At 41.5% G+C, this 25,377-nt stretch overlaps 2 protein-coding genes across 11 annotated transcripts in view; one reads left to right on the top strand and one right to left on the bottom strand.

The window, feature by feature from the left end:
• Positions 1 to 3,056: 3,056 nt before the first annotated feature.
• On the bottom strand, positions 3,057 to 24,149 carry Slc35a5 (solute carrier family 35, member A5). Of its 10 annotated transcripts, none has more exons than XM_087576762.1 (7): positions 23,710 to 24,149; positions 23,004 to 23,192; positions 17,968 to 18,066; positions 16,792 to 16,925; positions 12,546 to 12,613; positions 5,940 to 6,720; positions 3,057 to 4,464 (listed from the first exon to the last, which is right to left on the bottom strand). In XM_087576762.1, the coding sequence occupies exons 1-7, from the start codon at positions 23,735 to 23,737 to the stop codon at positions 4,399 to 4,401; spliced, it is 1,365 nt and encodes a 454-aa protein (XP_087432888.1). In that variant the 5' UTR covers positions 23,738 to 24,149; the 3' UTR covers positions 3,057 to 4,398. The 10 variants fall into 10 exon arrangements, with proteins under 10 accessions (XP_087432888.1, XP_087432889.1, XP_087432890.1 ...); XM_087576763.1 differs by having other exon boundaries at positions 16,792 to 16,922; XM_087576764.1 differs by having other exon boundaries at positions 16,792 to 16,922; positions 23,951 to 24,149.
• A 138-nt stretch (positions 24,150 to 24,287) lies between these two features.
• The window catches only part of Atg3 (autophagy related 3), a 28,335-nt gene continuing 27,245 nt past the window's right edge, over positions 24,288 to 25,377 (top strand). The window contains exon 1 of the mRNA NM_134394.3: positions 24,288 to 24,678. Within this exon, the coding sequence (NP_599221.2) occupies positions 24,607 to 24,678 (72 nt within the window). The 5' untranslated portion in view covers positions 24,288 to 24,606. The remainder of the gene's footprint in view (positions 24,679 to 25,377) is intronic.

The following is a 25,377-nucleotide window of genomic DNA, read 5'->3' as shown; positions in this document are numbered from 1 at the left end:
TGAGAGTAGACCAGCTGTCCTGCTTTTGGATATACATACACAGAAATCAGGCACTGTACTCCAGTGCTCATAACAAATGCTGAAATATGACATCAACCTGGCTGCCTATCGGTAAAGGAATATTTGAAGGAATGTGGTATATACATGTGCTGGATATAATTTAGACATAAAAAAAAACCCTATCATTTGCAGTAAGCTCAATGGATCTGGAAGACACTGTGGTGAGCAAAATAGAAAAAAAATACAAGATCTTCCACATGCAGAGCCTTAAAAGTTGATTTGACTGTGGAACAATGACTAATAGAATTGCGTGGCAGCAGGGGTAATACAGGGTAGTTGGAAACTGGGGACCCCAACAGTGACATAGAAAGAACTGGCATCAATATTTGATACTACAGCAGAGTAATTATAGTTCATAACAACCCATTCTTTGTTAAAAGGATAACCAAAAGTGAGCGGTCTCCAAATATAAAATAAGGAGACAGGAATGCCAGCATGAGGTACAACCTTGGTTACCTCTGGAACACAGCTTCTCTGTGCTGACTCGCAGGAGACACATTCCAGAGGATTCACCTCAAAGACTCTGGTTTCTTTCTTATTGAACATGGTAATTCTTCAGCCCCAGATGACCAGCATCAATTATCCCAGGAAAGTGAAGGCTTCATGTTAGTGGTCTGGTCTCTTGTTAATCATAGCTAATTCTTCAGCTCCAGCTGACCAGAAATCACAGATTTTCCAAATGGCCTCTTAAGAGTTTTTTGCTTCCCTCTGAAACGTCACAAAGCAGGCTTCTCTGCACTGCTCGCAACACTTATCTTCCAAGCTCCTACAGAACAGTCCACCGAGCGCTCAACACTCAGTGACTTTTCTAGGTCAAAGTTTCAAAGTCTTTGTACAATCCTCCCTAAAACAAGATGGTCACGTCTGTCACAGCAATACTCCACAGACTGATTTCTGTCTTTGTTAAGGTTTTTACTGCTGTCATAAAACCCAATGACCAAAAGCAGTTTGGGGAGGAAAGGATTTATTTGGGTTAGACTTCCATATCACTGTTTATCACTGAAGGATGTCAGGACAGGAACTCAAGCAAGACAGGAACCTAAAAGCATGAGCTGATGCAGAGGCCATGGTGTGTGTGTGTGTGTGTGTGTGTGTGTGTGTGTGTGTGGTGTGTGGTGTGTGTGTGTTTGTGTGTGTGTGTGGTGTGTGGTGTGTGTGTGTGTGTGGTCTGTGTGTGTGTGTGTGTGTGTGGTGTGTGGTGTGTGGTGTGTGGTGTGTGTGTGTGTGTGTGTGTGTGTGTGTGGTGTGTGTGTGTGTGTGTGTGTGTGTGGTGTGTGGTGTGTGTGTGTGTGTGTGTGTGTGTGTGTGTGTGTGTCTTGCTTGCTCTCCATGGCTTTCTTATAGAACCTAGGAGCACCAGCTCAGGGATGGCACCATGCACATGGGCTAGTCCCTCCCCACCTATCATAATTCAGAAGATAGTCTACAGGTCTGCTTGCAGCTCAGTCTGATGGAGGCATTTAATTGAGGTTCCCTCCTCTTAGATGACTATAGCTTTTATCAAGTTGACATAAAGCTAGCCAGCAAAGTGTGTATTTTAATTTAAAATTTATTGATCTTGTTAGTACTATATTTTATTCTGTAAATGTATTTTGGTTTTTATATAAAACATGTAAGCGAGGCTGGGTATGGTGACTCATAGCTGAAATTTCAATTTGGGAGGCTGAGGCAGGTAGATGACTCTAAGTTCAGTACAAAGGGAATTCATGGCTAGTCTATAGTACACAAAGAGAATCTGTCTTGGGAAATAAGTTCATATATCACATTGTTTGGATGTACTTTAATAAGAGTAAAAATTCATGCTTAAACTTTTATCAAATGTTTTCTTCATTAAAAGTGAAAATATATAATTACCCAATTTCAAGGACTCTGATCTAGGCTTTAGAGAGAAAAATCACCCTCTTACCCACTATGTTTAGCCTTTTCTGCTTAAAATGTTATGAGCCCATAGATAAAAATCATTGTAGGAAAAGGGAAGGGTACCAAGGAAGGTCTGGGCACATCCAGCGAGTTGGCTTATACAGAAAGGGTTACAGCAACATTAGCAGTTACGAAACCACAATATCTACCTCACAAGCAACAGGGCTTCCACAAGGGGATTCAGAGGGCAAACAGGAAAGTAAGTCTTAGCTATAAGCTGAGCAAACATGTCCTGACCCGGCCACTCGGTTCACAGAGCTTGAAAACCTATGGGGAAGAAGCAGCTGGAAGGACTTGGGATCTTGGTCTAAGACATTTCCCCTTCACAATCAGTATCCACATTCTTGTTTTCTTGCCCAATGCTGAGAAATACGACCTGCTGGGATTTCTGCCCCATGTGTGTCAACTGGGTTGTCCTGCTACCTCACTGCCACTTAGTTCCTGGAGTAGAAACCATGTCTATTGTGTTTACTCCCTTTCTGTGTGACAACTTTTTTGGTCATACAATTCTCACTCCATTAGTATCTAGGAAATGGTTTCTTCACACTGTCCTTCTTAAAGCAGAAATGCTTCTAAAGTACTCAAGTGCATGTATCTGACATCTTATTTCTAGCTCAGCCCCTTCAGGGAGTAGCAAGTTAACACAAATAAGTCTGATGGTGAACAATGATTGCTTTCCAAAGAGTAAGAATGCAAAAAATCACTGTAAATAAGAAAAATCAAACTGCCCCTACCATTGACACAGATGGCTGCTATACTACGTCCTGTAGGTGACAGTTTTGCAATTTCTTCTGAAGCTCAGTAAGATAATTTCCATGCTCTTGCTTCTAAAAGTAAGTCCTGTCTATCTTATTTTCCTTATCTTTAATATGAATCACGCTGGCTGATCACATTTCCTGTAACCCGGGGAGAGAATGCCTACGATAAGGTAGAGAATTTAACCATTCTTTAGACACCAAGATTTAGGCAAAGACCAAGTTTTAAATTGCTTGATTATTTGCCTTATTCCCTTGTTTTAAAATTTAAAAGCATTCCACACCACCACATCTCATATGACAGAGTACAGACACAAGATATGAGTTTAGTACTTACTTTAATTAAAAAGTTTTAGCAATGATTGACAGTTATATTTTTCTTGGTAGACAGGTAGATTATAATAATAGTAATATCTTTTATACAAGTGCATGGAGACTTAAAGAAGGACTGTGAAACCGCATGGTAGCTTACAATTCCGTTTACAATGTCAGGGTGTGTAAGCACACAGGTGTGAAGCTTGCTTCTAGTACCACTCAGCTATGACGCCCGGGACTGGTCCCTCTATTTCCTTACATTTTAATTACTGTCACGTGACTGCTCTAGCAATGGAGTGTCAACTGGCTACATGCAAACCTAGCTTGAGAATACCATGCACTTATAAATAGGAAGTGTTGTTGAGAGGTGACTTACTGATTACTGGCCCTCTTGGAGTAATACTACTCTATTTAAAAGTCATTATTGTTTTTACAAAAGGATTCTTATAAAGGTGTCCTAAAGCCAGAGTCTTGACTTTTAGAATAGGATATTATACAAAGGAAGGTAGGTAACAGTTACAGAGTTCAGTAACTCAAAAATAAAATAACTTAATTCTCAGCACAATAACTCAACATTAAAAGGTAATGACGTTAAGATTTTGTAAATGTACAAACCGGGGATGGAACAAACAAACAAACAAACAAACAAAGTCCACAATGGCTTAGGTGATGTAAAATACAAGTGCTAACCGTGATAACGTAGCAACCAACTACATGTAAATAAAGCTTAAAAAAAAAAGATGATTACTAAGAATACAATTTCTTATAAGTTACAAAAAAAAACAAATAAAAATTTGAAATTTTATTTCTGAATAGGCTTAAAAATATTTATCACAAAGGAAGTTATTTAAAGTCTATGGCACAGCCAGATACTTAGGTCTTTCAGCCCAAACTTTTAGAGTCTTACTGCTTTAATAAAAGCAAAGTGACTATTGCTAAGGCCTCAAAATCTGAGGGACAGCCTAGACAATATAACAATGACACAGACAGAGATGGTCTTGGCAGACAGATGATATGACACGATGATTAGTATCTGGCAAGCTGTCTCCATTTGTGTATCTGTAGGGTCAAATTCACATGATTTCTGGAAGCCGGAGGCTGAGGAAGCCATCTGCATATGTGTCTTGTTGACTCATCGAGTACTCAGTTACACACAGCCCTAAGTTCATGGCTCAGAACGCTGCCACCCTGTGGCTTCTATAGGTCTTGGATGGAGCTATTAATTCAGTGGTTAGATACATGTAAAGAATATTATGCTTTCAATCATCACCAGTTTATCAGAAAGACAATTGCCACAAATGCTGAAAATGTGCAAAGACAGTGGGAGATGTCCACCAACCAGGTACCATTACAAAGTGTCGTCATCTGAGTCATCGCTCTTGGGTTTGGTAAGTCGTTCCAGCTCTTCTCCATCCTAAAAGGAAACATGAAACGAGTAACTAGTTAGAATTCAAGATGTTTCAATATCTTATTGAATACATAAATCGAAGGTTTATTCATTGAATTATGAGTTTCAGTTTGTTAACTGTATATATACACAAACGTACATATATATACATATACATATATACACACACATATATACACACACACACACACACATATGTAAATAATCTGGTCAAATTAAAGAATTGAAATTACTACAGTTAAAAGCACAGATGATGATCAAAAAGTAAAGATGGGACAGGAGAGAGTCGGTGGTGAACAGCACTTACTGCCCTTGCAGAGGACCCAGGTTCCCAGCACCCACACGGGCCTTCACAACTCTCTGTGGCTAACGATCACCTGTAACCACTGTCCCTGGGGTGTCTTCTTACCTCTGAGGGCACAGGGCGTGCGGACGGTATACACACATGGAAGCAAGACACTCGGACACGGACAATAAAATAAATCTGAATCTTTTTTGTTGTTTTATAATGAAAAAAGTGAAGTGTATTCAACTCAGACTAAGACCACCACCTGCAGGTCTTTCAGGGAAGCGATTAAAGGACGGTAAATGATTTTAAAGAAGTCTTGGTCCTAAGATGACTGTAATTCCTTAAAGAGCAAGGTAGTTATTATCACCTCACTGGAAAGAGCAGAGGACTCCTGAGTGTACTCTCTTGCTGACTTGGGTTTGGGATACATGATCAAGTTGTGTTTTTTGTTTGTTTGTTTTTTTCCCGGAGCTGGGGACCGAACCCAGGGCCTTGCGCTTCCTAGGCAAGCGCTCTAAATCCCCAGATCTAAATCTGAGCTAAATCCCCAACCCCTTTTTGTTTGTTTTTTAATCTTAAAATCTGTTATCAAAACCTCAGAGACATAACACGTGGACTTTTGCTATAAGCCCAGTAAATGACAGATTTTCCTACAGAGTAAAATGGACTCATGATGTGAAATTTAAATGTTCGTCTTTTTTGTTGATAAAAATTGTAAGTTCAGAGTAAATATTTTTAGAATATATTCTTATCTAAGAGAGCTCTTATTAAAAGCCATATGCGAAATAAACAGATAACTATGGGGAAGATTAAGGTAACAAGTTTTCTGTTTCACATGATTTATCAATGTAAAAGATTAGTTTTTCTTTTCCACAACTACTATGTAGTGGAAAAAGCAAGGAACTAGGAGTCAGACCCCATAGCACACTAGCAGTTCTTTTACTTAATGTCTATAAAGTATTTGGCTCACTCCCTAATCATATATCTGGGGGAGTCAGGATGGGACAAAGGATGAGTACCTTTGGGGTTTGCGGTTCTATGTGATACAATTATATAGTTAATACACAAAATCCTCAGGGCACTGTGACTTACATAGTCCTCGCCAGCATCAGAAGTCTAGTGCATGACATTGTCTTCCTTGAATAATTCTTTGAATTTAAGAATAAGCACTAAGTGCATTTACACCACTTACCCCACTGGAACGCTCCCAAAGATTGCCACCTAGCTCTCGGATCCTTTCTTGCCTAGGTGCACATTCTAGATGTTGAGGCTTGCTAGCATTATAAATAAATATGGAGAGGAGGACTGATGGGGCTTCTAGGAAAAAATCCAGAGAGGGCCTGAAGTCAAAGACCAGGACGGACACTGTTGTGATGATGACAGTTGTCACCTGGGCCATCAAGACATGAAACATGTTATCTAAGAATTTCAAGATAAAAGCCACTGAAAGGCCCTGGAAGGCAGTCACAAAAATAAGGACTACTGAAAATGCATTGTGGCCATAAAAAAACCCACAGTTCTGAATCTGATCACGATTACTGCTCTGAAGGACCAGGGTCAGCCCGTTAAACACAATGCCAAAGAAATAAAGCTTGCTATTCTGTATGAAGATGCTCTCAGTGTGCTGTGTCCCTTCCTTCAGGATCTTCTCATTGTAGATATTGGCCATTGAGGAAATAAAACACTGAACTATAATCAGAACGTGGCCCAAGCCCAAACGGATGTGACTAAAGACTCTGGCTGTGCTGTTCCACTGGACGTCGCTGAAAGCCCACTCCTTCGATGTACAATTGTCTCCTAGGGAACAGTCTCTCCTGAAATGAAGGCAGGAATTAGATGGGGTGAAGAAGGCATCGTGATGAAATCCATGTCCTGCCAAGTCATGCTGTGACGTTTTGGTACTGGCAGTTAGGGCGACGATAGACAAGAACAGAATCAGGAGGGAAGCCCACTGGATCCAGTTTAGATGCCGCCTACGCAAAAGGGAGAAAACAAGATTTTACCACATCTGTGTTTGAGTGAAGTGGTTAAAAAACAAACAAACAAACAAACAAACAAACAAACAAACAAACAAACAGGGGAAGGCTCCTCTTCCCCTGTTAAACGTTCTAATGAAGATTTGGGAACTCGGATACTTGGTTGGATAAACTATACCCAGTTGCTAGTATTCCCTACAACCCGAGTGCACTATAAATTGATGGGCCTGTGTCTCAAACCCAACCCTCTATTTACTTTCAGAACGCTTTAGGGACATTTTAAACTTCTCCTTCCTACAAATTACCATGAATGTGTAGGTATAACACAGCCTCCTGTCTTTGAGGGCTTTCTTGGATTTTAACTGTGATAAATTGTAAATTCTGACAGAGGACCTTAGCTCAGTTTGCAAGAATCAGAAAAGCAATATGGATGAGCTTCAGTGATCGAGAGATAACCTTTCCCAAAGGAGACTAGACTCACTGTTGACGGCATCAGCTCCTGGGTCAAGGGCCCAAGAATAAGCCATCATAAAACAAAGTATTGGACGATAAGGGAAGAAAAAATTACGCTTGGATAACATTTATTGTATAACCCAACAAGGCTTTACTCATCGCTTCACCTGACAATAAAATTGTGAACTGTAGAGGGTTTGTACTGTATTCTACTTGGTCATTTACTCTGCTCAAGAACATGCAATCAATAGGCAAACTGGGCAGATAAAGATTTACCCTCCCTCCTGAGGGAGCTTGCATTATAATCAGGAGAGAGTTGGGGTAGCTGAGTGATGGCAGACCTGAGACATACGATCCAGGGGGCTATACTGAGGGAGGGTATCTGTGGAGGTAAGGCCGAAAAACAACTATGGCAAGGCCATGAAGAAGGTGCATCTATCTCTCTGTCAGGGACAGTCTGTAAGGCCCTGAGAAGAGGGGGAAAGCCAAGCAAAGCGTAAGTGTCAAAGTGAGAGCTGGAAGTAATAAGAATGCAATCACTAGAGGATTTATTGAGCGCCTAGCACAGTGCAGGCAACTCCTGCTCTTAGGGAAAAAGCTAAGTGAGAGGTAAATGATTTCCTTGCTCATGTGTTTATGAAAGAAGAAGAGAGAGATCTGTCATGGCTTTGTGTACCTTCTTCCTCCTAGATAGCTACAGTTTTTAAGACTCATTCTAAACTCCCAGGACATATGCAGGAAAATGGGTCTGACTTCAATTCTATAGCTTCCTTCTCTGAAACTGCTAAGTGCTGACGGTAGCTGAGGAAGTAGCATCTGTATATCATGCCTTCTCATTCTAAATAGATTTAGATCCCAGTGATCAGACTAGACTAGATTAGACCTCCGTCATACCCACAACATGGGATTAAAACCACAAAGAGCCACAACACTGCTGAGAGGCAGGTGGCACAGTAAGCAGTGGAAAGCTACGAGTAGAAAGAAAAAAACGTAGATAGAGAATGGACATCTAATTTATGGAAGTAATTATAATTAATTACTGTACATGGCAGATGAGGACGTTCAAAGCTTCAGAAGGTTTTCATACTGGCAGCTACAGATTTTCTGCTAATATTGTGAAGAAAAGAATCTAAAGGAAAAGCCGTGAAACACAGTCAAAAGTAGCCACTGCAAATAGCTATTGGTACAAGCTAATGCTGTAGGGAAGACAAAAATGACTAAGAATTTGGATGAACATGGGGTATTTTCAGGAGAGGAATATGGCGTTTCATCAGCTACTCTGCTGAGGATCTGTGCATAGGTGACGACGTCTCCCCACATGGTGAGCTCACTCTTCAGTTAGTGAACAGCAGAAGCTCACCGAGCCGAGCACTCACTCCACTGTCCTGTAGGACCGTGCCTGGTGTTCAGAGATGGCTGAAGGCATCTGCTCTCACAAACATCAATTTATGCTTTAGATGATTTTTACAAAATGATCTCATAGTCTCTTACAGCTTAACACATAAATGATAAATTATGAACAGATAATTTGCTTTGTTTAAATTCTTTTACTACATTTTTGTGTGTGCATATGCATGTATGCACATGTGAAGATCAGAGGACAACTTGCAGAAACAGTTCTTTCCTTGCCCTATGTGTGTCCTGAGGACTGAATCAGTTCATCGTCTCCATAGCAATCACTTTAATCTGCCGAGCCATCTTGTCAACACTGGGATTTTAACTGTCCGCTATGTGAGAAGCACGAGAGAATCTCCTGCTCCTTTTGCCCCATCCTCTAGGTGAATCACCCTTTGCCCCTTGTTTCTGTGTGTGTGTGTGTGACACCGCCCTGCCAGTCTCTGCATCTGCTGCTCTGAGGGACTGCTGAGGCATCAGCGTTCACAGTGAGGCTCCCCTTATTTTACTTCATAGCCCCAAAGTGCAAAAGAAGTGTGGTACTGACAGTTTAACTTCCAGATTGCTGAAAGGTGCGCCCTCTCAGAAAAATGCTGAAAACTTTCAACTTAGCAGGGAAAGGAAAAAATAAGTTAAGGATGTTAGGGTCACTTGAAGGAAAAAAAAAATCTGTTCATGAAGTGAAAAAAAAAAACAAAAACAAAAACAAAAACAAAAAAAAAACCTATCCCAATTTTGCTGTTACAAACTATAAAATGATCTCAAACTAGAAAAGTTACAGTGATGTATGTGGCCTAAGTGTTTAGGTCAAATGAAGATGAATTTTGCACGTGTGTACGTGTGTGTGTGTGTGTGTGTGTGTGTGTGTGTGTGTGTGTGTGTGTTGGGGGTGGGGATCAGCAATAAGCAGTGTTTAACACAGTTCAAGCATCCACTTAGGCTGCTGATATATCCCCCATCACTAAGATGAACTCCTGGCCAGTGAGCGGAGTTCTGTGTCCACAGACTTAATGGGTTGAAAGTATTTGAAAAAGATAGATCAGGAGCAAAGTTTATCATTCCTAAAGTAGAAATATTTACATCATATCAGGCAGGACAAATAATTTAAAACTATTTGTATAGCAATTACATTATATTAGGCAGCATATGTAACATAAAGCACTTGGAAAACGCGGCAGATTACATGGGGATACTAAACATTATTTAAGGGAATTTCACATAATTTTTGGCATTCTAGAACAAATCCTATGGCTTCTTAGAGGTAACTATATATAATGTACCATCATTAGCTTACCTATTAAGTGAAAATTAGGTTCAACTGTGTCAGGTAAGAGCAGTTTTATTGTTTCTATTGTATTTAAAGCAATGCAGAGAATAAAACAATAAAAGGACTCACCTGACTGCTTTCTCAAGAAAATACAAAAGATACAAAATATATTTCCTGGTAGCACTGAGTGAGTTCCTAGGGATACAGACTTATAATGATCATAAAGATTCCTCAAATGAAAATTTTTGAAGAAAATTATTGTATTAATGAGTAATACTTTTTTTCTGGTTCTATTGGAGAAAACTTATACTTGGTATATAAATTATTATTGACCATTTTTATTCAACCCCCAAGTAAGGCTGTTTTCCAGAATTAAGGAGACAGAACTATGCAAGGTGAGAACAAACTGGTGAGAGAGGATCTGAGGAATAATGCCTGCCATCGGCTTCCACTATGAACAAATCTGGGCAGCAGGAAGGATCAGTAGGTAAAAGCCTGACCACCTGAGCTTGATTATGCGACCGCACAACCGAAGGAAACAATTTATGAGACCTGTTCTCTGATCTCCACATGAGTACTATAGCATCACACATGCACACATTTGTCATCCTCACATCTCTCTCTCTCTAATAAAAATAATTATGTTTGCATAAAGTTCTACAAAAAAAAGAAACAAAGAAAATTAGCTGAATGACGTACATGATGTATTCAGTGACAGTCATAATGCGGCTTCTGGAGAGGACTCAAGAGCACTGGCAGGGCCTATAACGCCTGGGGGATGTTCTCCTTTTTTTTCTATTGCTATGACAAACATCTTGACCAAAAGCAACTTGGGGAGGAAACAGTTTATTTGGCTTACATAATCACAGTTCCTCCCTGAAGGAAGCCAGGGAGAAACCCAAGCAGGGCAGAAAATGTGAGGCAGGAACTGCAGAGAGATCCTGGAGGAAGGCTGCTTACTGGCATGTTCTCCATGGCTTACTTAACCTGCTTTCTTTTACCATCCAGTGCCACCTGCCAAGGAGTAGCCCTACTGGCAGTGAACTGGGTTCCCTCAACCCCCTATCAATCATTAATCAAGATAACAAGATAATGGCCCCAAAGACTTGACTACAGGCAATCTGATGGAGGCACTGTCTCAAACCAAGGTTTCTCTTCCCAGATAACTCTGGCTTGGGCGAACTGACAAGAAAAGAATGGGGCGTACCACTGGCCAACAACTCAAAGGAGGGAACCATTCCTGGAACTTGCCTTTTTGTTAGCCTGCAGTGTCTACAGGGGGTACTGCTGTCACATTACAGGGTAACTCTAGCTAGACTCATTTATGTCTATATGTGTATATATTTCAGGACTTCAGTAGCTTCCACATGACTTTTGAAGGTCTTTGGTGTCAGTTATCCCTCTCCATAGTCACTCCTCTAACAGGTCTCCAACTCTCTACCCACTTAACCCTTTCTGTTCCTGTCCTCCCTTTAACTCTTAAGGCACTCTGTTGGATCTCATCTTCCTGGAGGTTCTTTCATCCCCTCGAAATGGCTCCATACTGCTTCCTGCCTTCTTTGTAAGCTTTCTATAGGTTAGCGTTCATAGTGCCGGAAGGTGCTATATATGCTCTCAGAGGAGAAAAGCAATTATCTACCTTACCCAGCTGGGAACCCTGAGAAATACAGTAACTATCAGCTTAGCAATACATCCCTGCTGATACAACAGTGACATAAATGTCACAGAAGTAGCCGACCTCCTCTTATTGACTTTAAGGCCCACCCCACAAATTGAAGCCTATACCTGCACTGTTATCAGGGACAGGAGCCTGTGGCTAGACGGATCATAGCCCTAGAAGAGTATCTATTACTATTATCCTATAAATAGGCACACTACTAAACTAACTCCCAATGATTTACCATTACACTTGTAGATTAATGTATCTCTTAACCCTCATCACAGAAGTTTTGCTTTGCATTAGATGGTAATTAACATAAGGACCCACAAGTGGTCAAAGTTCAGAGAATAAGAGATTGTCTGACTCTCTCCTCCCAAGGCTGAGGGCTTAAATGGGGAGGTGGCAAAAAGAAGGTGAGGGCCAGAGGTGGTGAATAACTTCAGGAAACAGTGTCTTCTGGACACAGCTGGGCAGATGTGTATATGAACTGTATATGGCAACTGTGACAGCATACACAAGACCTATGCAAGCTCAAGAGAGAGAGAAAGAGAGCATACAGCAGGCAGGTGGGCACACAGTCCCATTCCTCCATAAAGAATGGTTAGGAACCAATGGCTGCCAGAACAGGGAAGTTAGTGTTCTTCAAGGGTGCGGCCCCTTGTAGACTGGATGTGGGTAGCAATCCTAGCATTTGGAAGGTCGAAGCAGGTGGACTGTGAGTTCCAGACTATTCTGAGTTACAAAGTAAGATCTTGTCACAAAACAAACATCTTTTAAAAAGCCACAAAAATTAAAATACCAACAAATCGTAATCAAATATCTTACTTTTGAAAAGTTCAAGGTATTTCATACACCTGATGACAGAGAACTTAAGCAGCACTGGAGCTGCTCTCCTCACTGGATGAATAAGGAACCGAATATACAAGGCTGATGAGAAATGAAATGGTGGCCTATGGATTCTGAAGGCTCAGCACTCTGCGTCAATTACCGACAGCCTGACTGGCCCACTTTAAAGGATGGCCTGTGCTTCCATTCCGAATTACTTACTTCAGCACTATCCTGAAGAGAAGAGCTGTTGTTATAATGCTAAAATTCGAGAAGATAACAGCCATGGCCTAGAAAGAGAGAGAAGATAGGATTACAATCCCGGAGAAGCACTGACCTCAGGCCCTTCCAGCTTGCCAGTTCACCTGACACAAAAGCTTTTCAGTCACAAAGCAGAGGGTTATTAGGGCAGCAGTTTCACTGCAGGGTTAAATTCCATTTTATTGCTTGTTAAATTTATGCAGATAAGATCAAGTTAGTTAGTCAGGATTTGACAATATGTGTTGAAGTTTGGCCAAGGCATGTATAAATGACCTGAATGTATATAGACCAAGAAATACAAAATCTAAAGGTGAAGTACAGAATACTTTTGTATTTTTATTTTAACGGCTGTCAAAGCACTTTATAGACCTTTTAAAAATTATTAATTTTGTGTGTGTAGTTCTGGGAATCAAGTAAGAGCTGTTGACACCTTACCATTGAGCTCTAACCATACGCCCTTTACAACTGGTTAATACTGGCTTTATGGGCAGAGAAGGGGACATGAAGGCCTATTACTATGGTAAGAAAGTGCAGGTACATCTTTAAGCATTTTTGTTATTTTAGAAACAATCAGTTTTCTAGCTGAAATGACATGACTTAAAACATAATTCACATAAGATAGTCTTTTGGATTTGATTTGAATCACTCTAAATATTTAGAACTGTATTACCTAGATTTTGTAGTAGTTTGTTTTTGTGAATACAGTTATATTTCTGTTTAAATTGACTACAACACACATACATGTATGTATTGCTCAGAATATATGAAATTCTACTGGATTTGTTAACTTATAACTGGATCTGGCAATGCTAATATTTTTAAACAATAATCAAAAGGTATGTTTCACTTTTCTTTACTTCTTGCTATCACTGCCAGGTGGACATACAGAGAAACCAGATGTGTTCTTATTTATCTGTAGTTTTAGCACCCAGAAGACTAATGCAGGAGGATCTGGAGCTCCTGTGTAGTCTGAGACATAGTAAAACTCTGTATCAAGAAATTAAATAAACAAACAACGGACACTACCGAGTCTTATATAACCACTAACAAAAGCAAACATAGCTACAACAGTTAAAAACAAAAAAGTGAAACTCAATAAAACTAGTTGTAATTCTAAGAATATAATGTTTTTCTATTGAATTTTGTAATAAGAATTAGTCAATCATATGTATTTAGTGGTCATAAAAATAGTAATTTATTATAAATACATACTGTCTAATGACTGAATCTGGGTAATCAACACTTCTAGCTTCCCAATCATTTATTATTTGTCTGCCTGGGAGACAATGAGTGGATTTTCTCAGTGCGCCTAACTATAACACAAGTGTTTGTGAGCTTCAGGTTGAGAGAAGAGGAAGAGGTGATGAGGAAGGAGGCTGGTTAGAGTAGGGAAGTAGTGGTGCTGAGCGGTCACACAGAGCAGTGCAAATGCACATAACTAGTCAGTCTGACTGTTTCCTGTGTTAACACCAGAGACTGCATCTAATTATATATAGTCCTTGTCCTAACACTTCTATCTATGTGCCTTTATTTAATTTCTTAAGGAGAATTAGGCAAGAAATACATAGAATAAATCATATAATTTGTTTCATAATATTTGTGGTTGTAGCTGCTCGGGAAGAGCCAAGCAATAAATACGGAAGAAGAGTAAGGAAGTTGCAATTCTGCTTAATCATGAGTGTGTGGGAACAGGTATAAATGTACAGCTAATCTGCTGGCTTCCAATAAAATATAGGTAATATTTACTATTGAATACAAATAATCACATTGCTGTGATAGGAATTATCAACTCTGAAAAGGAGTAAAGAAGAATTTAGAAGTAGGTATGTTACATAAACTGAACAGTTACCATTATTACAAATCACACTGAAAGGGGAAAATAAAATAGACATCTGGGGTAGATGTAGAGAGGGAACTGGGTTGGAAAGGGCAGGAAGAGGAACAGGAGGGATCAAGTGTAGGGAAGATGCTGGGAGAGAGAACTGGAATCAGTGTGTGTCTGTGTGTGTGGAGTGGGGTGGGGGTATCTCTGGGACAAGCTAGAAATCTAGGACAATGGAAACTCTCAGGAATCTGTAAGGGTGACCCTGGCTAACTCCTAGCAAGAGGGGACTGGTAACGTCCTATAGCCAGGCAAGACTTCCAATGGAGAGGTGGTGATCCTGAGCCAGACACAAACCTTCGAACCACAACGTTTCTGCTATAAGAGGTGCAGGGAATAAGGAGGGAGCAGAAAGTGAGGGAATGGCCGGCCAAGTGATGACTGGCCCACCTTGAGTCCCACGCCATGAGAGAGAGCCCACCCTTGATACTATCAATAATCTGCTATACTTGCAAAGGAGGCTAGCATAACAGTCATCCAAGTGGCTTTACCCAGCAGCTGATGAAACAGACACAAAGAGACTCAAAGCCAAATACTAGGTGAAGCAGAGGGAATCTTGTGGAAGAGGAGAGGAAGGACTGAAAGGGCCAGAGAGGTCAGAAAACTCCACAGGAAAATCTACAGAAACAACTAACTGGGTGCACAGGGGCTCACAGAGACTGAACCCCCAAACAGAGAGCATGCATAGGGTGGACTTAGTCCTTCACAGACGTAACAGATGTACAGCTTGCTCCTCACTCGGAGGCAGGGCTGAGTCTGACTCTGTAGCCTGCCTGTGACTCCCTCTCTCCTATCTAGATGGCCTGAACAGGAGAAGATACACTTACTCAGTCTCATTGCAACTTGATAGGCCAAGGTGGGTTAATATCCAAGGGAGGTCTTTTCATCTCTGAGGAGAAAGAGAGAAGGGCCTAAGGGGGAAGGGAGAGGAGAGGGAGGAACTGGCAGGAGAGGAGGGAAGGGAAGCTCTGATTAGGATATAAAGTTAATAAATTAATGAAAAACAAAACAACAAATAAAACAAAAGACAAAAACGTCCCCCACATCACAGAGCAGGTAGGAAGGCAGGTGTTTGTTGGCCTAAGTACCTTTGAGCTGGTTTAGCATTTTTTCCTCTATTTTATAGAGAGAAGAATTGAAACAGAGGGAAGGAAGACAGGGCACTCCCAGTCACACAGACTTCACATGTGAAAAAGCGCCAAGCTCTTGATTCCTATTATGTTCTACTGCTCCCTCTTCTTCACCTGTTTCTAAAGCAGATCAGGGAGGCTTCACAGAAAGGATCAGTGCCAATAGAAATACTACTTATAATTAAAGCGTTTAATTTTATTATTTTTAAAAAATATAACATAGGCAATAAAATCCCTCACTTTAAAAAATATTGGGGGAAGGGAGCAATGGAACCCTAACTAACTACAGGTAAAGTAGAAAACAGAATTTCTTTTTTTTCTTTTCTTTTTTGAGTGGGGATCTTTACATAGCTCTGGCTGTCCTGGATCTCACTATGTAGAACAGGCTGGCTTCAAATTCTCAGAGATCTACCTGCCCCTGCTTCTGAAGCACTAGCTAGGATTAAAGGTGTGAGTCACCACCCAGGCAGAAGGCTTTTAGTTGTGATTACCAATGCCTTTCCAAATTAATACAAAAGATGTATCAGAAGCGAGTATTCCTAGTATTATCAGCTGAATTGATATAGTTCTACACTCTTAAGGAATCTATAGATAAGATTAATTTAGAAATGGGCTAGCAAGATGGGAAAAGGGGCTTAGAGCCAGTCCCTTTGATTGATCTTGAGCCCATATAGTAGAAGGAGAGAACAGACACCCACGACGAGCTCTTCTGGCCTCTACTTTCTGCCATGACACATGTGTACACACATACATACAAACATATAAAAAAAGTAACAGAAGAAGTCATATAGTGAGTATGGGTATACATACTTACAAATAGTAAATGGATAAACTACACAATTAAAACAGGGAAAGGGAGGTCCATCAGCTGTACTATTTTCTGCATACTGGAAATCTGAGTGGACGTCTTGAATGGTCAGGAGAGAGCTCAAACTAAAGGGAGACTGATCATTTACACAAATCACCATGGCTTCTGAATCCTTGTGCCTGAAAGCAAGTCCCCACCCCACCAAAAACCCAGCACAGAGATCACTAGCAATGTGAAGATTTGGCACAGACAGGCAAATCCGTATTCAGATGGTTCTAGAGAAGTGTCAGAAAGGCCAGTGGAAAAATGAGCAAAAGGAAGGCCAGTCTGGGGATTCACTTCTTCGTGTCTTCTGGATGGAATTTCCTCTGCTGCATTGTTACTTACAGGCTGAAGATAGGATAGGACATAGAAGACAATCAAGTTGTCCAGGAAGTACAGGAAGGCAGGAATGGACCACTTCAGGAAACCGGAGAATTCCTTCCAGGAAGTACATCTCACATGTTTACTTTGATGATCTTCTGAAGGGAGAAAGATATGAATCATGCAAAACAATCACACAACCAGCAAACAATCTTCAATGAGAATGCTTATGTTTCTATTGAAAGGACACTATATTTGATTACTAGTGTAATTCTATAAACTGGGCCTTATTAAACTGCCCAGGAAGTGACTTCAGGTTTACAGAAGTAAAAGATAATATGGCATTTTTATTAGTATCTCTTTTTGTTCCCACCTGTGTGCCATTGAACAACTGGCCAGACCCTTAGCAGAAACAGAACTATAATCTTAGTAACTCAAAGCGACTCCAGATAGACTTATATGCTTTACTTCTATCAACAGAGTAAGTGAAAGAAAAAACCAGTGGAGCCTTTATGCTTTCATTCTCCCCTCAAGAGGTGATCAGAGAAAGGAACTCATAGGTGAACATTTCTGCACATGGACTAGGAGATGGTTAACTTTTTACTAATATTGGTTTATCTATTATTCCTGCTCCAGACTTCCAGAGACTTAGGGAGGCAATGCTGTGATAGAAATGGGAAGAGACAGAGAGAGAGAGAGAGAGAGAGAGAGAGAGAGAGAGAGAGAGAGAGAGAGAGAGAGAGAGAGAGAGAGAGATTTAAACCCTTCAAGCAATCAGACATTTCATGAAATTATGAAATGCACTCAACTGACTAGAAACTCATCACAGACTGAAACTGTGTGATGTGAAGACTTCCTATGCAAGCACTTTCATGCTCTAAAAGCTCTGTTTAGTTCGCACGAGATGAAAGAGTAATACAATAGTGCCAAGGCTCATAACTGGGGAACTGAGATGGAGAATTAAGAAAAGCCCACTGAGTAAATCTAACTCAACAGTGAGGAGCAGGGCACTGGGAAATAAAATGGAAAAGCTCCCAGCTCCCCTCCTTCCAATACAACTCTCCTAACATTTTCTTTGATCCTCTTTCCCTGCTTATAAAATATACATATGCCTGGACTAGACTAAATGATATAAACGCTGCACCGGTTCTAATGTTTCTTGATAGCATGACTTAGGGAATGTACAGGATTAGCAATTACCTTTCTTCACAATGCAGAGGGACACAAGTATACAGAGAATCAGCTTCATCAGCTCTGAGCACACATTCACAGTAGTAGGGAGGTAGTCATACTTGTTCTCTGAAATGTAACAGGGAAATTTAAAACCATCCAGTTTATTCTGCATGCGTTTACATGTAATTAATATATTTTAAATTTAAAAATCAAATAACGCTTGTTAAAGTAAATGTGTTTTCGGCTGGCACAGTTTGTCTCCATATCTGGATACATATGTTGGTAGGTTAGAACCAAGAGCAAAGAATGTTCCATGGGGTGGAGGCAGAGACTGACTTCTAAACAGCTAATTACCAGTCAGCACCTGACTCATCAACAGCTAGGAATTTACCAGCAAAATTAGTATTTAGCCTGACTCATTTGCCTTACAAAAATCAAGATAACATTGCCAATGATGGGTCTTTAACTCAGACTTTTCCAAGCTGGTTCATATATATATATATATTTTTTAAAGGTTTATTTATTTTATGTATGTGAGTACACTGTAGCTGTCTTCAGACACACCAGAAGAGGGCATCAGATCTTACTACAGATGGTTGTGAACCACCATGTGGTTGCTGGGGATTGAACTCAGGACCTCTGGAAGAACTGTCAGTGCTCTTAACCCCTGAGCCATCTCTCCAGCCCAAGCTGGTTCATATTATAGTACATACTAGAACACTGCTTGGTTCACCGGCACTTGGCATAAATGGTACAATGGGGTAGAAAAAACTATCTGGCAAAGAACTTTGCTATTTTTAAGGGTGAGAGGCAGTAACTCTGGGTCACTACACCCATTGACAAATTATAAAGCATATTCTAGGTAACAGGTCAACTGAATTAAGAATGAGGTCTGGTTAGCATGCTTTGGTCTCAGTAATAACCTGGTTTTTTTTCTAAGTACTTAACGATAGCCTGCTTTATAATCGTGACAAGAACAAACAGAGTCTTTGGTAAGTACTGTTTTTACAAATGCATTTCTCTTTTGCAAACATTTGCTTGCTTTCTCTTAGTCGTACTAAAACTTGGCAAACATGGTAGGTGGTTTGCCAACTTAACCTTCTCTCTCCAATTTTCCCCCTCTTTGCTGCAGAATCACTTGAACATTCAACACATGCCAAATTGACTACTTGTCTGTTTCTGGGTACAATCTATCAACCTCTACAACAGCATTTGACAGACCATATTGTTTATTTATTATGCTTATGAAACTCTTAGAGAGTAAATGTCCAAAGACAAACAGACCAGCCTTTGGTCACCTTCATATAACTGGCATTTAATAAATGTCCAGCTGAATGTAAATATTTGCTTGTTCAACTATGCACCGGTCAAAGACTACCTCCTCCCTTTATTCATTTTAAAGTCAGACTTAAATCACACTGTTATCCTTAAAAGGCACTTTTCATAATCTTCATCATGATATACAAACAAAATGAAAATGAAAGAAAATGAGACACAAGGAGGCTCCAATTACAATAGTAAACACGGTGAAAATGTTATTTAGCTCAGTTTTGCTCTCTGTTAGTTCTTTCTGGTATTCCTCTCACAGATAATCCCAAACTGTGACAGTATGTATGGCCTCAGCCCACTTATCTCTTACACATACTTAGACATGGTTTTCCTCTAGTTCCAGAGAAAGGAACCATGGCCTTACATCTGCCCATTCTCCTGTCAGAATCTGTGCTTCTCAGGATTAGTTTCAATAAATACCTACTCTGACTTCAGCATTGCTCCTTTATTCCTCTATTAATCTGACTTTCAGCACTCATAAAGCTTAAAATTTGATAAATGAAATGTAAGATCAGGCCCTGTCACACATCCCTCCTCATAAAAGTCTGTCAGTCAACATCCATTTGGTTTCTTACTTTATTATTGTACTCAAATTATTTATTTTTTTTTTCTTTTTTCAAGACAGGGTTTCTTTGTGTAACTCTGGCTGTCCCAGAACTAGCTCTGTAGGTTAGGCTGGCCTAAAACTCAGAGACCCTTCTCTTTTGCTTCCCAAATGGTGGAATCAAAGGTGGGTGCCACCACCGTCTGGCTCAAATATTTGATAAATATTGTCTAATTACAAATGCTATGGCGCTTGTTTTAATGGGTACCTTTTCATGGTGTGGCGATTTTGTCTTATCTGTTTTGGTTAACTGGTTAGTCTACATTGTCATCTTTATTAGATGTGGAGTCCCCTGTGACATGCCTCTAGGTGCATTTGTAGGGATGTTTTCAGAGAGCTTTAGACAAGGGATAAAGTATCCTGAAGGTAGTGAGGCAAACTACCATAAGGCCTTGGGTCCAGGTTGAGTAAGAAGGGGAAAGAGTGAGCGAGCTCTCTGGTAGGATTTATCTCTCTGATTCCCATGGATTTGCTATGACCAGCTGCTGCCTCACACTTCTACCTTTATGCAAAGTGCCATGATGCACTTTGTCCTCTCACAGTCTAAGACAAAACAAACCCTCCCTTGAGTTTGCTAGCTCTTTCACATTCTAAGCAACAAAGTCACTAAAACATGTGGGTGGGTGGGTGGGGGGCTCCCCACCTCTCTTTCCTTTCCCAACTCTCTTTGCAAAGTCTGCACGTGAACCTCTGCCTCCTATGATCCTCCTGCCTTCACCTCCCAAATCCTGGGATTAAAAACCTATCAAATGTGTATGACCCTGGCTCCCAGCTCTGATGAATTCTTTATGTTCGGAATGTTGGCCTTGTACTTAATGTAATTCTCACTGCTGTCTTCTCATCTGCACAAGCTGCTGCTCCTAAAGTCTAAATATCAGTTCAAGAATAACTGTGATCTAAATTCTGTAACGTTTAGTTTAAAGCTCACCAAAAACAAGTAACTACTTCCTTTTACTCCTTTACTAGGTATTATCTTTGCGTGTGTTTGTGCGGTCACTGTAACACACTGTAGTAAATAGGGCATACCTCCTGGAAGGTAAACACCTTGTAATTTTTTCCAAGCTTGACCCAACTTACTTTTCCTACTAACAGTCTCCACATTTCAGCTAAAAACACTATCCAACTACTTGAACTGGAAAGATTTTTAAAAAATCCAGTATTTCATCTCCTTTAACCCTCACATTCAAGACACTGTCCAATTGCGTATTTTTGTGTTTTGAATATTCTTGACTCTATCGTCTATATTCTGATAGCAGCGTTGATTAGTCTTTATCATGTGGCTTGACTTTCAATAATCTATCTAACTGGCTTTCTTTCAGTCTTCTACTGGCAAGCAGTTATAATCCTTCAGATATTTATTTGCCCACACTCTAGACAGAACACCACAGCTTGGCATAGCCTTTAACTATGTGTTGCTTCTCTCTTTAGTCAAACCCCCTTTGTGACACAACACTTTTAAGTGTTTTGTCAACAATATTCTCTCTCTCTCTCTCTCTCTCTCTCTCTCCCCCTCCCTCCCTCCCTCTCTCTCTCCCATTTGTTTGATTTTTTTTTTTTTTCAAGACAGGGTTTCTCTGTGTGTGTGTGTAGCCTTGCAGTCCTGAAATGATCTAGACCAGGGTGGTGGCCTTGAACTCACAGAGATCTGCCTGTCTCTGCCTCCCAAGTGCTGGAATTAAAGGTGTGGGTCACCATCACATAATAAATCTTTATATAATCTGCCCCAGCTGTTTGCTGTTTTGCCTCTGTTCCTTTTTATAGGTTGCTGTCTTCTATTTCAATACCCCATATCCCTGGTCTTCTGGGAAACAACTGGCATCTAATGAGAAGTGGCCCTGCTTTCTATGCACTGCCCGCCGTCCTTTCCCAGACATACACAATACTTTTTCATAGGCTATCTCTGCATCTTGGACATAGTCTTTTTATTGCATTTCTTATAATAGACTTCTATTACACATGTTTATCTCTTCTAATAAACTGAGTTCTTAATGACATGGTCTGTATCTTATGCACTTTGAACTCTATGACTGTGATGGTTAATATTACCAAGGATCTAGACTCCCTTAAGAAACTAGGCCTCTGGTCATACCTGTGAGGAATTATCTCAATTGGATTAGCCTCTGAGCATGCCTGTAAGGGACTATGTAAATTTATCTTGAGGTGGGAAGACCCACAGGCAACAGCATTTCATAGGGTGGGATCTTAAGACTATGATAACTAAGATATGAGACGATAACGTTTTTTTAAAAAGAGTTTTCCTGTAATATCATGTGAATGGGTGAAGACTTCTAGCTAGGTGGCAGAAGAAGAGTGTTTAGGAGATTTGCTGGGAACGGAACCAGCCAGTGTTCTTTGCTTTTCTGGGCTATCTCTCTGGCCCCGAGCCTATTCTATCTCTTCTGGATACCTGTGGGTGACATGTGAATAACTGCTACAAGCTTCCACTGCCACGCCCTCCTTGCCATGGTGAGCCCTACTCTCAGACATCCAGCCCAGAGAAACCTTTCCCTTTAACCTGCTTTGGGCAGGTAATTTTGTCAGAGCAACGAGGGAAGAAACGAACACACCATTTAAACTGAGCCCAGGCCTGTAAGATAAATATTACCCGAAGTTAAGACTTACATTCACAGGTAGGGGCCCAAGTAGGCTACCTACTTGGTCACGATGTCATGATTTTATAGTTGTCAATAGTTAAGAAGTCACCAATGCAGTTTTGTGGAATTGAATGTTTGCATAAACCCTTAAAAAAGTTTGAGCATACATACCAAACTTTTTACTGTCCCATTGATAAATTATGCTGACTCACACAAATGCCAAGAAACTAAGCCAATATATTGTTTTTCCAAATAGGCTACAGTCGTCTATTTTGCCAGAGATCCGGAAACACTTGTTGGGTGAGGTATAATCAGATGCTATGGCACATTGCTTTATTTTGCACTTGAATGATCCAAATTTCATTCAGGGTCAAAAAATCTTGCCAAGGAACACAAGGTTGAAGTTTAAATTTTAAATACACTTTATCGTTGACCTTTTAAAGCATGGCACTTTAAAAGGTATCGTGTATAATTTACTCATAAGAACGCCAGACAAATGCTTACAAGTACCCCATACACATTACTTCTTAACTCACCTTCGTTGGCAGAGTATTTGACCAGTAAGATGCGACTTGAACTTAGAGTGATGAATATGACACCTAACAGGAATGTGTACAGAGTCGGTGGGCCTAACCCGGGGCGCCTGAAGCATTTTCTTTCCATTCCACTGCTTTTTTTAAATTGTCTTAAAAAGAGCACTCTCATAAGCAGCCCTTTCGGCAGACCTAAGGATTAAGCACAATGCAACTACTTTAGACTGCATAACAGAAAAGGAAACCTGCAGATGTCTGGCCACAATTGCATCAGAACGAAGACGGCTGAGGAGAACAGAGAGAACTTACGGGAAACGAACAATACTGCCAAAATCTGATAGGAGTGGCAATTCTCGAGACAGAAAGGGGATGGCCAGATTGGATATAAGTTAGGAAGTGCGTAACTGACCGTCTGGGACTGCAGAAAAGCAATTTATTCATATTAACTTTGGTCCGAAAGGAACGAATTTTGGAATGGACTTTTTTGGGGTACTCTTAATAGCACCTCTTCCTTCGGAGTTGAAAAAGAGCTTACTGGGAACGATTCTTTTACAGAAAAAAAAAGTCACAGTGCAAATAGTTGAAACACAGCTAATGACTTTTACGGAGCCAGGATGGGAGCATCAGGCTCGTCTTGGGCCAGTGAGCCTAACTGGTCAATTTTTTCATGACAGATGGACACGAAATTCCAGACAGGGTAAATACTTGCCCAAAGCGCACAAGTAGGATGGGCACATAGAGCCGTCGAGGGCCGTAGACACGGGCCCAAATTAGAGATCAGGTGGGCGCAAGCGAACAGAAGGCTAGTGGTCAGCACTCCTCCACCACTGCCAGGTTTCCCTCGCTGTCAGGGAAACCCTCCCACACATGCGCAATAGGAATAGCGGGCGGCTCCCTAGCCCCTAACACGCTCGTGCAACACTGCCCGCGGGGGCGCGGTGCGCGGTTACCTCAGTCGCTCAGGGAAGGTTCTAGTGGAAGAACGGACATCATAGAGCTGAGATAGTGACTGCCTAGCTCCGTAGTAGCAGCAGTAGATTTTGAAGGCCCATTGGTGGGGAAAGTATGAGCCGGGAACAAAGGCGAGAAGATACCCTTCTCCCGCTGCCTTGCAGGGCTGGATCACAAAGCTGAGTGCCAGGGAAAAGCGACCTGCTCGCCCATTGCGCAGGCGCGCCCATTCCGGCGCTTCCGGGGGGCGGGCCTGAACGAGGAGCGGCCGGTCCCGCCCCACGGGCCTACTTCTGTCACGTGTCCCGGGAGATTCGAGTCACGTGAGGCCTAGGAGGCGGCGGGGCTGTTGGGAGAGTGTGAGAAGAGGAAGGGGAAGCCGGAAGGGGTTCAAGTGGAGCTTGGGGGACGAAAGACAGCTTCGAGAAGGCCGGGGGCTGCGCGCGCACCCGTCTCTCGCTCAGCCGGCTGGGCCTCTGCTGTCGCGGCCAGGTGACAGCTGGGCCGGGCCTCCGCGTGCCGCCGCCCCTCCCTCCCGGCCGGGCGGGTGCCGCTGCGGGATTCGATGCCAGTCGGGCACGTCCGGGGCAGTTTTTGACTCCCTGGCCCGGATTGCGACAGTCTCTCCGTGCCCCATCGCTGCTCCGGTCCCAGGATGCAGAATGTGATCAACACGGTGAAGGGAAAGGCTCTGGAAGTGGCCGAGTACCTGACCCCGGTCCTCAAGGTAAGCGGGGAGGGTCTGACTTGCTCTGCATTGGCCGCCCAAGTCCGGGTCCCCAGCGTGGACGGGTGTGTTAGAAGGTGGAGGGACAGGACGCGCGGCTGGGTGCTGCCTCTTGGCTTGGGCTTCTGGGCCAGTGTAGAAGGCTTGCTGGCTTCCCCGCTTCAACTAGAGTGAAGCTCGGCGCCTGCTGTCTCCACCGATCATTCCTCAGTACCTTGGAGTGCTAGGCGAGGTGGTGCGGAGCAGGAGGTACTAAGGTCCTGATATTCAAAGTCTTTTAAAGCGGTAAACTGGGTTAACCTTTGAAGAGATGACAGCTTGGTGGCTAACAAGTATGGCACTTTTCCTTCCAAGTTTCATAGGAAGTTTTGGTTTCCGGGTGGTCTAATTCCTAACTTCTTTAGGTTTCAGAGGAACATAGTGAATTGTAACATGTTACTAACTTTGAGCTAAACTTGTAGTTTCCCAAGCCTTTAAAGTTTCCGTAACTGGTTATTAATCTTGGACTCCAGCAACAGTTCAGCACACCGGATTGTATATTGTATAGATTGGAAACACTCTAACATTTTTAAGTGAAAAAGTTGATAGGTTAGCTGTTAACACAGATGATTACTTGTTTTCCAAAGTAAATTTCCAGAGCTTCGTGTAGAGCTTTCTTAACACCTTCTAGGCTACATAGGGTAAATGGATTTTGCTTTG

Source organism: Rattus norvegicus, chromosome 11 (genome assembly GCF_021556685.1).
Source record: "Rattus norvegicus strain SHRSP/BbbUtx chromosome 11, alternate assembly SHRSP_T2T, whole genome shotgun sequence".
Lineage (NCBI taxonomy): Eukaryota > Metazoa > Chordata > Mammalia > Rodentia > Muridae > Rattus > Rattus norvegicus.
The sequence above is the reverse complement of the archived record's forward strand: the minus strand, read 5'-3'. Positions and strand labels throughout refer to the sequence as shown.

Bases quoted from the DNA above. Each gene is read 5' to 3' on its own strand.
- Slc35a5 (XM_087576762.1), bottom strand. From the start codon at position 23,737: ATGTGCCCATCCTACTTGTGCGCTTTGG. The intron at 23,193-23,709 runs GCAAGTATTTAC...CTTAATCCTTAG, and splicing joins ATCCTACTTGTGCGCTTTGG to GTCTGCCGAAAGGGCTGCTT. The intron at 12,614-16,791 runs GTAAGTAACAAT...CTCTCTTTCTAG, and splicing joins TCCTATCCTATCTTCAGCCT to GCCATGGCTGTTATCTTCTC.